Source organism: Nelumbo lutea, chromosome 8 (genome assembly GCF_056320005.1).
Source record: "Nelumbo lutea isolate HS-2025 chromosome 8, American lotus-T2T, whole genome shotgun sequence".
Classification (NCBI taxonomy): domain Eukaryota; kingdom Viridiplantae; phylum Streptophyta; class Magnoliopsida; order Proteales; family Nelumbonaceae; genus Nelumbo; species Nelumbo lutea.
The window spans coordinates 15,872,051-15,886,946 of record NC_142691.1 but is presented as its reverse complement, the minus strand read 5'-3'; the positions used below and the strand labels follow the sequence as shown (position 1 = coordinate 15,886,946).

The following is a 14,896-nucleotide window of genomic DNA, read 5'->3' as shown; positions in this document are numbered from 1 at the left end:
TACTGTTATAATTTATTTTGGAGTAGCTTAAGTTCTTTTTGGCATGCTTCTTAAGTTTTCACATGGAATTTCCCATTCTTTGACCAATTTAACTATTGGGAGTTATTGCAAATCCTTGCATTTACAATAGTTTGGCTTTGTAGCTTGTATCAAATGTACCTCCTCCATGGTTGAATTTGAATGAATCATTTGGAATATGGAACTGGTATATACTGGAGTAGAATTTTGGAACCACTTATCTTAGTTGTTGGTGTCTTAACATAAAGTTACTGATTTAGCACTAAAGTTGATGTGACATTCTTGATGTTTCAGCTTTCCAACTTGGGTAGGTCTCTTTTGGGAGAAGGCATCCGGTTTTGAAGAATCGATGAAGTATAAGAAATTGACAAATGCACAGAGGTCTGGGCTGAACCAAATTCTAAACCGTAGGTTTACACTTTGGTGGTCACCTACAATAAACCGTGCAAATGTATATGTGGGTTTTCAAGTCCAACTAGATTTGACAGGAATTTTCATGCATGGAAAGATCCCAACACTGAAGATATCTCTGATTCAAATATTCCGTGCTCATTTGTGGCAAAAGATACATGAGAGTGTTGTCATGGATCTATGTCAAGTTTTGGATCAAGAGTTAGATGCCTTGGAAATTGAGACTGTTCAGAAAGAGACTATCCATCCAAGGAAGAGTTACAAGATGAATAGTTCTTGTGCCGATGTTCTACTCTTTGCTGCCCATAGATGGCCTATGTCAAAGCCAAGTTTAGTAGCAGAGTCAAAGGATGTATTTGATCAGAAAGCAAGCAACAAGTATTGGATAGATGTGCAACTACGTTGGGGAGACTATGACTCACATGACATAGAGCGTTATACTCCTGCTAAATTTATGGATTATACAACTGACAATATGTCAATCTATCCATCTCCTACTGGTATTTCCTTTTTAATATCATTGTCATACTTGCTTTTATTTTTTCTGGTTCTGGGATGACTATTGTTTACTTGGTTGTTCTAAATTTATTTGTTTCATTTTGTTTTTTGCAGGTGTCATGATTGGGATTGATCTGGCTTACAACTTGCACTCTGCCTTTGGTAATTGGTTTCCTGGATCCAAACCACTTCTTGCTCAAGCAATGAATAAAATCATGAAGGTAACTTGATTTCCAGTATTATTTGTTTGATGATATAATTAGTTGATTATGAGAAAAGTGAGATATAACAAGAATGCCAAAGCCAAACTAATGGTGTGGACTGCGTAGATTCTGAAGTACCTCCATTACCATGTATTTTGTGCTGACAGACCCCTGCTGGTCCACATTTGGCTGAATAAAGAGTGGAACAGTTCTCATCTCTCATCATCTTCCTCTTTCCTGTGTTTTTCTTTTTCTGTGGTTACGTTTCTCTCTCTCTCTCTCTCTCTCTTGAGGGGTGAGGATGGGGTGTATGTATTAGAAGTACAGATTAAATTGTACCTACAACCAGGATGGGTTTGCTAGACTAGTTTGTTAGGAAGATCTAGATAACCTGTAGATGGTCATGTTTGCTCAATTGCTCTCTCGTTTGCAAGTTTCAGCCATGATAGCTCCTCATCTCATTGATAAGAAACACCTCCTTTTCGAGGCATTTTTGTTTATTTTGGAAATTTAATCAAGGTAACTGGGTTGAACAGGATTCATATAGTGGACCCAATATAGTTAGGACCAGGCTTAGTTGAGTTGAATTAAGGCTGCTGGGTTTGTTGACTAGGACACATTAGGGGCATACAGCTAACATCAACAGGGGTGGAGCACATTGCACACAGTAAGTAGAGACTATCACCTATCTGAAGGTATCAGATGCAAACTTTGGGTTGGCCAGTCATCCTTGTACAATTTTTTCCTTTCATTTTCTCAATAGAAAACCTCTCTTATCAGTTGAAGAAGAAATTATTTAGAATAAGCAGGGTGGGATGCCAGTTACTTTAGACTTACCGTACAAGCTTAACATTATTATGTTTTTTTTTTTACCTCTTGTTTGTGGAGATATAGGATACATGTACCCTATAAGATATTCTTTATATAATTAAGTAATCATTATATTGTAGTGAAAAAAAAAATGGTGGTAGTAGTGAATAGTGGTCAAAATTTGATCATTGTATGAATAAATTCAAACAATTATCTATTTATTTGCTGAATGTTGACATGTCTTGTGAATCATAATAATCGTCAAATGTGCATTTGCAGTCAAATCCAGCTTTGTATGTTCTGAGGGAGCGAATAAGGAAAGGTTTGCAGTTGTATTCTTCTGAGCCTACAGAACCATATCTGTCATCTCAAAACTATGGGGAGATATTCAGCAACCAAATTATATGGTTTGTTGATGACACAAATGTTTATCGTGTTACAATTCATAAGACATTTGAAGGAAATCTCACAACAAAACCTATCAATGGTGCCATCTTTATATTCAATCCAAGAATGGGGCAACTATTTCTAAAGGTACTCCCATTCCCTCTTAACTGTTTATTTTTCCACAAAATATTTATAAGAAAAAAAAAACTGTTTATTTTTCCACAAAAGCTTATTTTAGAATATCTGTTCTTTATTTAGATTTGCTTTTACCATATATTTGACATGGATTTCTACAGGTTATACACACAAGCGTGTGGGCTGGACAAAAGTGTCTTGGTCAGCTAGCAAAGTGGAAAACTGCGGAAGAAGTAGCTGCTCTGGTTCGGTCCTTGCCAGTTGAAGAGCAGCCAAAACAAATCATTATGACTCGTGAACTACAGTTGCCATTCCAAGCATGCTTAAAGATTGAGAAGTTTGGTGATTTGATTCTGAAGGCCACAGAGCCGCAAATGGTTTTGTTCAACATTTATGATGATTGGCTTAAAAGCATCTCATCGTATACCGCATTCTCTTGTCTCATCTTAATTCTGCGTGCACTACATGTAAACAATGAGAAGGCAAAAATGTTACTGAAGCCCGACAAATCTATTATCACTGAACCACACCATATCTGGCCTTCTCTCACAGATGATCAATGGATGAAGGTAACTTCAAAATATTTGAGAGATGTAATCAAATTTATACCTGCCTGTATCCTAGTATTGTAAAAATGTGCCTCTGTTCATGCTTACTTATTTGTTGCTAAGATCTTCTTTCATGCAGGTTGAGGTTGCATTGAGAGATCTTATACTATCAGATTATGCCAAGAAGAATAATGTGAATACTTCAGCTCTTACCCAGTCTGAAATTCGTGACATAATACTAGGAGCTGAGATTACTCCACCTTCACAACAGAGGCAACAGATAGCAAAGATTGAGAAGCAGGTAATATTTAGCTCCTATGCTTGAATAGAATTGTCTATGCTGGTCGCTTTGCTGATTTGTTGCTTCTGGAATTTCAATTGCAGGCAAAAGAAGCAAGCCAGCTTACAGCTGTCACAACAAGGACAACAAATGTGCATGGTAATGAACTTATTGTCACCACCACAAGTCCATATGAGCAGCAGGCTTTTGGGTCCAAAACTGATTGGCGTGTGAGAGCAATCTCAGCCACAAATCTTTATCTCCGAGTCAATCATATTTATGTGAATTCGGAGGACATCAAGGTATTTTATTTACTGGTTTTATTGTTTCTCTTTAGCTTGAACATGGAGAGCTTACTGGCCTTGGATGAAACTTTATAACAGGAAACGGGATACACATACATCATGCCAAAAAACATCTTGAAGAAGTTTATCTGTATAGCAGATCTGCGTACTCAAATTGCAGGGTACCTATATGGTATAAGTCCACCAGACAATCCTCAGGTTAAAGAAATCCGCTGTATTGCCATGCCACCACAGTGGGGGACTCATCAGCAGGTCCATCTTCCATCTTCTCTTCCTGAGCATGATTTCTTAAATGATCTGGAGCCATTGGGATGGATGCATACACAACCAAACGAGCTTCCACAGTTGTCCCCTCAGGTATTTGTTTTTAACTAAGCATGCTTTCTTACCTGGCTGTGCAGACTGCAGGCTGTAGTTGTTCCAGTTCTGTATTACAAAATCAGGCCTTGATTGAGTCTCCATTCTACTTTTACAGGATCTCACAACTCATGCTCGGATTCTGGAGAACAGTAAACAGTGGGATGGAGACAAGTGCTTCATCCTCACTTGCAGTTTCACCCCAGGCTCTTGCTCATTAACTGCACACAAGCTTACACCAACAGGTTATGAATGGGGGCGGGTCAACAAGGATACTGGAAGCAATCCGCATGGCTATCTGCCAACTCACTATGAGAAGGTCCAGATGCTTCTTAGTGATCGTTTCCTTGGATTCTACATGGTAAGTCTGGAACTATGCTTTACAATAATCAATAGTAAATATTTGTCCTGTTCGAAATCTTCACAAATTAAAACTAAAAAGAACGTCTGCTTATTTTTCTGCAATTGTGTAAATTATGCTTTTGGTGGTGTTCATTATTTCCCCCCTTTTTACTCTGCCTTTTGAGGGGGAGCTAAAACTGATTTGATCATATGGTGGCTCTCTCTCAGATTCCTGATAATGGCCCGTGGAATTACAACTTCATGGGGGTGAAGCACACAGTGAGCATGAAGTATGGTGTTAAGCTTGGGACACCTAGGGAATATTACCATGAAGATCACAGGCCTACACATTTTCTGGAGTTCAGTAACTTAGAGGAGGGCGAGACAGCTGAAGGAGATCGGGAAGATACATTCAGTTAGGACTAGATTAGTGAGTAGAGAACTAGAGATGATGGTGATGTAAATAACCTCCATCGGAAATTGGAATGAAGTGGCACGGTGTTTTTGTTTGTTAACAACCTTTTTTTTTTGTATTCTTTGACTATATATTATTATATTCTAAAAGCCATCTTTATATGATTCAAATTTACAAGTTTTGATCGCGATGCTCTCTTTGCCGTTTCTAGTGAATCTCATCCCAGTTAATGAGTTGCTTTTTTGCTTGAAGGCCTCTAATTCATCCTAGTAACAGCAAAAGGCCATTACTGTGGAAGAGGCCCTTAGCATTCAATCACTATTCACGTAATATCTTTGGGGGGTGGGGGGGGTATAGGAATGATGTTCAAATGGTGATTTCTATCGAGTCTGGAGCTACTGTCCCCATTGCTACCAAAAGGCACTAGGAGAAAAAACACGATGCAGTTTACTAAACCAGTAGTCACCAACTTACCGGTCACCAGCCACTAATATGGAAAATATGGAATGTGTGTGAAGTTGTAAACGAGGGACGCGAACAAGTATTTGTAAATTGTGATACGTCAGTTTGTCAAATCAACGCATTTATACTGGGCATGGACACTCTTTTGGCCACGCTTGCCAAGGGCTTGTCGGACCTCCTGGTCCTCCGCTTCATTACCTCTTTTTCCCTCTGGCCTAGTTCATCTGTTAGGTAAACTGGAATACTGTAGAGAGTAGTGCCCCAGTGGAAAACAATTGGGTAATTGGTTGAGATTGTAATGCTTTTAGATCCGTAATAAACATTTCAGGGCATCAACACTTGGCAATCAATAATCTTCTTGATCCATTAAATATATAGCAAAACCCACTTCAAAATTTCAATCCCCCCTTCCAAATTTCCAATTACATAAAAAGTTGCAAAATAATTGACTATAAACACTATGACCACCTTAGATGAATGGTGGCTTGAGCAACCTTTGCTGCTCCAAGTAGGAAAAAATCTGAAAACCACCCAAGAAACCAAAATACAACAACAAGTCTCACAGCCACTACTAGGCAACAAAATAGAAAACAAATTACAAGCAAACCTGCACACGTTTGAAATTCATCCCAAAAGGCAAAAACCAACCTTCCAAGTTTCTAATGGTCAGGCAGCTCTAAGACTGGCACTTTAAGAAAAGCAACCACTACTACCCCTACCTCCCCCTAGTAAAAGATGTTTCTGTATATACCAGTTCACGCTTAACTTGACAGTCCCTTCTGTTTTTTATATCTATATTTCTGAAATCTGGGAATAAGAGATTCAGCTGCCCTGCACCTGGTAACTCCCAGAGCCTGCAACTTCTTTCACTTCTTTGGCATCTTTCTCCTCCAAGATAAAATCTATGCTTCCCTCTGCAGCTGATAATCCCTCTTGATGACTTCCAGAGTTTGTTGACTTGAACATTTCATCATTCTCTAAATCAGCCAACTTTTCTTTTGATTCTCCTTTTAGCAGGTCCACTATCTCAAGCATGGTGGGTCTCTTTTCAGGTTTGTTCTGACAACAGATGAGTGCAATAAGAATAACCCTCTTTAGCTCTTCTTCCACGTACTTCCCATTCAGCTTGGGATCTGCAACTTCACTAATTTTTTTCTCACAAACCAATGGCAGTGCCCAATCAGTGATTATCTGCATTGTTATTGCACTGGGTTTCTCTATGGGTTTCTTGCCACTAGCTAGCTCTAGCAAGAGTATGCCAAAGCTATAGACATCACAGCTTTCTGATGCCTTCTCAAGTGTGGCATATTCAGGGGCAAGGTAGCCAAGGGTGCCCTTTACCTTGGTGGTGACATGAGTTATTCCATCAGGTATGAGCTTCACAAGACCAAAATCAGCAACTTGGGCCTCAAAATCTGAATCTAGCAACACATTGCTAGCTTTGATGTCACTATGGATTATATGTGGTGTTGCATGATGATGAAGGTAGCTGAATACAGTAAAAGATAAGGTTATGGGATGAGAGGAAAGAAAGTACAAAAAGAAACTAAGGAAAACACTTCAACTTACGCAATTCCCTCTGCAGATCCTATTGCAATTTTCATCCTTCGTTCCCAATCAAGCAGGCATTCTGCCGAGTGATGTCCATGAAGATGGGAGAATAAACTCAAGTTAGGCATGTAATCATAAACTATAAGATGTTCTTGCCCTTCAGCACAGTAACCACGTAAACTTAGCAGATTTTTGTGCCTGACTCTTCCCAGTATCTCCACCTCAACGGAAAATTCCATATCAGCTTTCTCACTCCACACCTTCAACCTTTTAACAGCAATCTGCAACAATTATCACGCAAAAGGCACATTTAGATTATTTCTAGGTAATTACACAGCTTAGTGAAGACTGAGGAGTCCTAGTTGAGACAACAATAGCTACATTAAACCCATTGGATCAATGGCTCAAAAGTCAAAATGCATATCATATGGATATTGATGCTGCGCAATCTGGCTGCTCCTAGCTTTTTGAAGTGCTTCCCAAAGATGGCGCCACTTGGTGCTACGCGCATTTTACTGCTTACTAGCTCTCTTGCTCTCTAATTATTCTCAGCTCGCACATACTGACTTAAGCATCGGAGCGACCTCACCGGGTAAGCACCCCCAGGTTCTCTGATTCTTTCTATGCAGATTCTCCACGTCTGTCGTCTACTGGAAGCTAAGCCACCACCAGCTAGGAGCAGCCAGATTGTGCAGCATCAGATATCACTTGTAATAACAATGATAACTCGTGATTCCCTTCTTGAAGGGTACGCTTAAGCTTGTGAGCAGCTTTAGTTGAGCTCCTTTCCATTGGTATATGGGTGGAAACAAAAATCCATTAATGCAGGTCATGAAATCCAGAAGGAACTCATGCAAGGGATAAATAGGTAATTTTGGAATACTTCTGGGAAGTGGGACCTATAGGTCCAGCTGTACCCTGATATACCATGCAGCTAATGCTACTCACCTGGAATATCATTTGGTTTGGACTTTGGAGATATTTCAAAATCTTCTAAATTATATTTAACCAGGAATAGTTCCATGATTTTGTTTAACTTTAATAGTACATAATGTTTTTTTTTAATATTTTGACGGTTGTTTTCATTTACTTGTCATAGCAAGTTGCTTAGCACTGAATTAAGTATATATATATATATATATCAAACGGATTTAGGTCACTCACATTCTTCAATGAGGTCACTGATGAAAAAAAAAAATCAATGATATAGCCACTAGCTAGCTGGAAGCCCAGAAAGGCTAAACCTGTTCCTCATGTTACTCAATTTGTCCTCTATGTGGCAAATTTTGTAATACACTGAGGAGTCAAATGTATGATGATCCATACAATGATGTGAACATGAAATTAACACACATATCCAAATATCACTCAATTCCCCCCCAAATTCTTTCTGTTCCAATGGCTAAAAAGAACTCAATTAACAGAGAGATCCAGATGACTCAGCTAAAGGAGGAATGCATGCAAAAGCAGACAAATTCCTTTAATATTGTAAATTGGTATTAAATAGATAGCTCCTATACAATCTTGTAAATTGTAGTACATGTCTGGTGGGTTTGCCATTTTAGACATCATGTCAGAAATTGACACTGGAACTACTTGCATATAAGTGTGGAAGCAAGAGCAATACTCCATATTTCTTCTGGAAATTCATTAAACTTCAATTGATAATGAATGATGCCCACATTTTATCGACGAATATAACAATTACATCGTACAACAAAGACCAAATAGAATCAGAAGGCTCTTAGAAGAAAATGACATATCATCCTTGAAAAAGGTAAATAGTGGAGATTGCTTATGGATTTTGTGAACTTCTTTTTCACAGCAATTCAAAGCGAGTCTTTGACTTCCTTTCCAACAAAAGAAAGAAAGAGATAAAGTCTCCTAAATTCACAATTCAGGTTCTTCATTTGGCAATTGTACGCTGGTTTCATGTGGTTCATTTAACTAAACCAAGGAAAATTATGTATCATCATCTCATCATCTAAGCTGCATCCCAACTATATGGGTCCTCATAGGCAACATGAATCCTGTTCGGGCATTCTGTTCTATTCAGTACCATATCCATTCTTAAACTATGGGATGGGCTCTTAAATCATTTCTTACTACTTTAATATATATCCTAAAGAAGAAAAGTTAAGGATTTGAATTATGAAAAAAATGATTCATATCTTAGAGAAAGTGAAAAAGACGAAAGAGAAGATGGATCATTGAATTCGGAGTCTTATGGAAAAAGACGAAAGAACAATACTCCATATTTCTCCCAAGTTCAGTAAATCATCTATACCACAGAACATTTATGTCCTCAATATTCTCCTAAAGCCAATTAGTACATGGATCATTGAATTGGGAGTCTCAATTCACATGAATCATAAGGGTTCATTTTCCAGTTATATTTGACTTGAGCTATAAAACACTGAATAATTATGGATATTCAATAGGAGCACTGAGCTCAAAGATCAGTGCCAGGGGGATCCTCCATCTTGGAATAGGTTTCATGTGAACTCTTTTGTAAGTCTATATGGTGTAGCATGTGTGCTTGTACCTATATAGTTTCTGTGTTGCAAGGCTATATTTGGTGTTGCCCCTAGACATTCTAAGGGGAACTTTTGATTTTACTACAGATTTCCCCCCTTTTTGTTCTTATTAGTGAATTCATTGCACATACATAGGAGATTTCCTCTGAATTGTCAGAAATACATTTTCAGTCACTTTTAAATCTGGATATTCCTATTATAGAACCCAGTTAAGAAATATAAAACTAAACAAACACTTCTATACATTTTGTCATAATTTGACCAAATGCAATTTAATCATCAATCCTTCAGTAATAAGAGATGATTTTGTTTAATCATTCAATTTCCGCTAGACATATAGTAATTAAAGTATGGCTTCAATTGGTTAAATGTGTAACGACGGAAAAATGAATGATTTCCCAAAACATGATACTTTCTGGTATGTGTTTGCATGTAAAATGGCCATGGAAAAAAAAATGATCCCCAAAAAGTGAGTAGTAGTTGGAGGAAAACGATATTCCTTCCAAATTTGTATCTTTTTTTTTTTTAATTAGAAAAAAAGATTTCGGAATCTTGTTAGTTTGTGACATCCATATATTTCTCAACCATTTAGGTTCGTTTTCCAAGTGGCAAACACCTGGAAAATTAGGAAAATAATTTCCTTTCATTTTGAATATAATTTTACAATGAAATCGTTTGCTTTCCTTTATTGTATACGAAATCAAACGTAACCTATGCAAATAAAATCGACAGAAAAATCCTTACTTGAGAACCATCCCATAGCTGTCCCCAATAAACGCTACCAAATCCCCCTTCTCCGAGCTTGTTATCATAATTAAAATTGTTCGTAGCAGCATGCAATTCCTTCAAGGAGAAAACCCTCCAGGCGGGCCGTTTCTTCGACTGTTCTTTCCTGCATCACGCAACCATACATAAACATAACAAACCAGGTATGTTCTCTAACTTACAAACATCGCTGACTCCGCAAACCAAGACAAAGAACCCCGATTTATCATTTTTTCTCTTCAAAAAAGAATGATTTTGCATCGAACGATCAGAAATCCATGTATCACAGGAAATCAGTTAAACACCAAGCGCAAGTTAGCAAAAAGCACCCTTATTCAATCATTTATGCTTCTTTAGATTAGATGACTAAGACACGGAGGAAGTACCAGATGAACAAAGCTCGAAGACATCAATCATTCATGTCGAACCAGAAAATAAAAATTAAAAAAAATCATGAAAAAAGAAAACAAAAAGCAGATCAAGAAGTCAACAACTTTATGTTGCGATAAACGTACCGATCCCAAGTCTTTCCGCAGCAAAACCTGGTGCAAAAAGCCATGTCCTTACTGCGCAAAACACAGAGTAAGAGCTGAGTTCAACAGGTCTGAAGCTAAGCAGAAGAAGATTCTTCACTCTTCAGTCAAGAATCGTAACGCTTAATCCGGCGCAAACATTCGGGGTTTTGGAAGAATGGGGAGAAGACATTGAAACAGTAGCAGCCAGAGACAGCTCAGTAGTCGCGAAATGGAATGAAGCGTGAGGAACAAATCAACAGACCAACCAACCCTCTGTGTTGTGTTGTGTTGTGTCGCCTTTTTCAATTTGAAAAGGGGGGAAAGTGCTGTTTGGGAGGTGGAGGTGGGGGACCATTTTGTGAAATAATCATTTTATATTTTCATAAATATGGATATTAGAAGGGATGGATTTTATAATAATTTATGTCGTTTCGGATAAAGTGGAATATTTTTGTAAGAAAATAAAAATAAAAAAGAATTCCGTTGATGGTATTGGTGGGAGTTCAACGGTAGTTTTCACTTTTCATTAATTAAGCGTGTCAATTTGAAATTTTGATTGACGCAGGTTGGGGTTTTTATAGACCGGTTGATACTTGATAGGCAGCGCCTCCGTGGGGGCCCACAATCATTAATTAGTGTGGGGCATTATCATTGTCCCACAGCCTCCTGATACATGGCGAATCAGCTATGTGCATGTGAGACCCGGTTGTTGAGGCCAGGGGTGTTAATTGGATCGGATTTGATCTAATTGATCTGGTCCAATATGAATCCATTACAGATGGATCAGGTCTAATTCAATCCCATGAATACTCTAGATCATTTTGGACCGTCCAATTCTACGTCTGGACTGTCCAATTTGTTCAAATTAGTTTTAACTTAACTGGTTAATACAAGCATGATCCATTGACACATGTATTCTTATTTTCTATTAATGGACCAGAATCATTGGATATTGGTTCAATACAATCCAGTCCAATGTAAATCTATTATGGATGGACCAGGTTGATCCGATCCAATAAATACTTTGGACTATTAAGTCCGGGTAGGTCCAATTTAATATGTCTTATTGGTCTGTCCAGTTTACTCAAATTGATCTTGAATCCAAAATCAGCCCATTGACACCGCTACCTCTGTGGACTAGTGCACCTCACACTGATTTCACGGTATGTCTTTCTGTACTAGTGTTTATCATTAATGAAGATATATTCTCAATACAAGGTGAGATGTGGCTGTGAAGTTGATGTGAGTCACGGCCTGTGATGAGCAAATCTCAATTCAGTTCAGATAAGCTAGTTTAGTTGAGCACCCGGAGAAATCTATCAAAAAATAAGATACTCAGGTTACAGTCACAATTCTGTTTCATATTAGCTTTAATCATAGCTTCAAAGGTTTAACCCAGCTTTGAATTAAAGAAGTTATGACCTGAAAGTCCTCCTAAACGGACTTTAGGAATAGCTTCACCCAAAAGTTGATTTATGAGCGCATGTAAGCGTACTTTTTGGGTTAGAGTGTGAAATAAAAAAAATATAAAATATGTGAAAAACTTGTGACCAATGACCTAGAAGCATAAATATAGTAGCCAATCCATTATTATTTATCAAAATTTAATAAGTCAAAACTCTTCGGTACCTCGTATCATAGATTTTTCCCTTTTCATTAAACATGACTTTATGGCCTTCTGTGTGGGGCTGACATTACAACGCGGGAAGCTATTGTGTGAACAGTTCACTATTTATTTAACAAAGTATGTAACCGGGTCTAGTCGGATGAGACCCGAATATCCTGACTAAATAGTTGATTTAGTTTTGGGTATTTTATAAAACCGATCAATAATTGGTTTAGGATTGGTCCACTCATGACGAACCCGACCCGACCCATGACAGCTGTCTCGCTGGGTATTGGTGTCCACCTAGGGAAAAACCCGGGTTGTCCCATATTAACAAAACCTAGTGGTATCAAGGAATAATAGGGTTAGACCGGCCCGAATCACAAGGTGATGTGAGGTATGACCAGTATATATGATTGGATTATCAACTGTAACATATGGAGGTTCGTCCCTTTCTCCTAAATGGATAGGAAAGGAGGAAGAAGACAAAAAGAATAGAGAGAGAAAAAAAAGATGTTGATTGTTTTGTCGTTGAGGCATGTTTGGGTACTGACGGTTACAACCGAACAAAAGGAGCACAGTTGGTGCTCCTTTTGTGGCTCTGATGTTATGTGAATAAATGTGGAGAGAGTTTGTGTGGTCCGGAATCTACTGTGTGGAGACTGTGGGGTGGTTGAAATGGAACCTGAGAATTGAGAAACACCCAAAAAGACAGACGCAAGTGGTCCTCAAAAACTCACGATTCACATAGTCTACAAGATTATATATGCTTGCTTGCTCTCGTATACTGTGTCTCTTTGTGGTAGGTTCCCGGAAGACAGGTTGGAAAGCCATAATATCATCATCACCCATGCTTTATCCCAATTATATGCTTCCCTAATTCTATTTTATTAATTCATTATATCTAAAACCATATATATTATTAAATTCTTAATGTATAAATAAGTTCTTATCAATTCTACCAATGTTCTCTCCTTTTGTATATATCGAGTTCTTGTAGTCCCTTTTTATGTGTAACTAATCACTTATTTTAACCGATGTAATTGGTAGTCAGTTATGTACTTGTTTGAACTATTTTAGTCTATTGTCTTTTTCATTTTATCACCTATTGGAGTTATTCATAGGTTGTTGTAGATAATTTCATTATTAATCCTATTCTTTCTAAAATTTTCACTCGTCCATCTTAGTATTTGCATTCTATCACATTTATTTTCTGGTCATTTTTATTTATTGCCCAACACTCTGTTTTATATAATTTTCCTTTTAATCTAACCAATATTCACCTATCACATAAACATCCAGATGCACTCATCAATTTTTTCCTTCCTATTTTAATTCTTCGACTGACATCCTTCTCAATCTTTCTTGTTATGAATTATTGAACTAGGGTTGGAAAGACCATGGCTTGAATTTGGAACTCTCTCTCTCTCTCTCTCTCTCTCCCACCCCAACCTTGGTGGCCACAAGAGTCCATCCCAAGTCTCTACTAGAATAAGCTAGCTGTGAATCACCACTTGTGCCCTGTTCTCTTTTTCGTAACTTATTTACCTAGGTAAATGCATTGGGTACACTTACCCAAGTAAGTGTATTTACCAATGCTCTTTTATTCCCCAAGTAAAAAAGGCAATGACCATTTTAGCTATAAAATCTATTATTGAAAGGGTCATTTTTGTCCCACTCAAGTGTTAGCAACCTTTCCCTCAGGTGAGAAAATCTATTATTGGAAGGGCATTTTTGTCCCATTCATGTGTTGACAATTTTTTCCTCAGGTGGGAAAGTTATTTACCCACCTAGGAGATGGGCATTGATGGAGCGCGATCTGAAAGCTCCTAGCTAGAAGGTTACCTGGATGTTGGTCACTTAGTGAGTTGGTTCAAACCATAAGAAAGCGGATCAGAGAACCCAGGATGGCTAACTCAGCAAAGTCACTTCGATGCTTAAGTTAGTACTGTATTTTGATAGCGAACTAAAAGATTGAATGCAAGTAGCTAGTGAGCAAGTAATCGCATGTACCTTGTGCTATGGGGGTTAATGCCCTTTTATAGTTGAGCTACCGTGACTTTTACAAAACACTCTCGAGATCTTCGGCCTAAATCCTAAGAGTCTGTTCCACTCCAGAATGTGGATAACAAGGTAGTCGATAAGGCTTATCGTGTCCATCTGGTTTGGGCGGGATGACAACGTGATCCCAAAGTATTCGGGGACGACTGGCAGGCTTCTAGATGTGCGCCACACATCATCACTTTGGCGAGCCGAATCATCCCAAGATGCCCGAGCTCTAGGGGTGGCCAAGGTACTCGGAGTGATTTGACATGCCGAGGTGGCCAAGAATGCCAAGTCATGCGTCTAGTCACTAGGTTGAGTCCACGTGTCTACTGCTTACTAGGTCAGGCCAAATTCTCCATCATCAGGTATCACTTACCCCAAGAAAATAAACTTTTTCCTAATCCCCACATTAATATGAAAAAAAACATGGGATTCTTAGTCAATGAGAATAAAAATCCCATCGATCAACTTTCCCCTCTCAAAATCCAAAACAAGAATGCCCCCTTGGTGTCAATTGTCAATCGAGGCACTTGATTCTATGTTTAACTACCAAACGGGAGCAGTCCTACATTTACATTCTGTAATTAATTACTCGATTTAATCAACTCTTAATTTAAATGCATTCCGCTTTAATTGGGTGCAACTTGGCCGGATTGGGTCAAGTTAAAAGTCAATTCAGGTTCAACCAAAAAATATAAAACTTGG

At 38.2% G+C, this 14,896-nt stretch overlaps 2 protein-coding genes and 1 long non-coding RNA gene across 3 annotated transcripts in view; 2 read left to right on the top strand and 1 right to left on the bottom strand.

Annotated features, from left to right (window-relative positions):
- Window positions 1–4,886, top strand: part of LOC148842986 (pre-mRNA-processing-splicing factor 8A-like) — a 36,168-nt gene extending 31,282 nt beyond the window's left edge. The window contains 9 exon segments of the mRNA XM_088956692.1: window positions 313–929; window positions 1,042–1,148; window positions 2,220–2,474; window positions 2,624–3,031; window positions 3,150–3,311; window positions 3,395–3,592; window positions 3,674–3,952; window positions 4,071–4,313; window positions 4,523–4,886. Coding sequence (XP_088812818.1) covers window positions 313–929; window positions 1,042–1,148; window positions 2,220–2,474; window positions 2,624–3,031; window positions 3,150–3,311; window positions 3,395–3,592; window positions 3,674–3,952; window positions 4,071–4,313; window positions 4,523–4,714 — 2,461 coding nt within the window. The 3' untranslated portion in view covers window positions 4,715–4,886.
- Window positions 4,887–5,510: 624 nt separating this feature from the next.
- LOC148842985 (PTI1-like tyrosine-protein kinase At3g15890) lies at window positions 5,511–10,897 on the bottom strand. The gene is made up of 4 exons (XM_088959989.1): window positions 10,540–10,897; window positions 10,004–10,151; window positions 6,741–7,003; window positions 5,511–6,660 (listed from the first exon to the last, which is right to left on the bottom strand). Exons 1-4 carry the CDS (start codon window positions 10,581–10,583, stop codon window positions 5,994–5,996), a joined length of 1,122 nt encoding a protein of 373 aa, XP_088816115.1. The 5' UTR covers window positions 10,584–10,897; the 3' UTR covers window positions 5,511–5,993.
- Window positions 10,051–11,031, top strand: LOC148842984 (uncharacterized). Its single transcript, XR_016103839.1, has 2 exons — window positions 10,051–10,188; window positions 10,382–11,031. It is a non-coding gene; the product is annotated as an uncharacterized LOC148842984 (long non-coding RNA).
- The last annotated feature ends 3,865 nt before the right edge of the window (window positions 11,032–14,896 follow it).

Excerpts from the sequence above, each read along its gene's own strand:
- LOC148842985 (XM_088959989.1), bottom strand. The coding sequence starts at position 10,583 with ATGGCTTTTTGCACCAGGTTTTGCTGCGGAAAGACTTGGGATCG. Across the intron at positions 10,152-10,539 it reads TGCGGAAAGACTTGGGATCG|GAAAGAACAGTCGAAGAAAC; the intron begins GTACGTTTATCG and ends TGCGTGATGCAG. Across the intron at positions 6,661-6,740 it reads GGATCTGCAGAGGGAATTGC|CTACCTTCATCATCATGCAA; the intron begins GTAAGTTGAAGT and ends TACTGTATTCAG.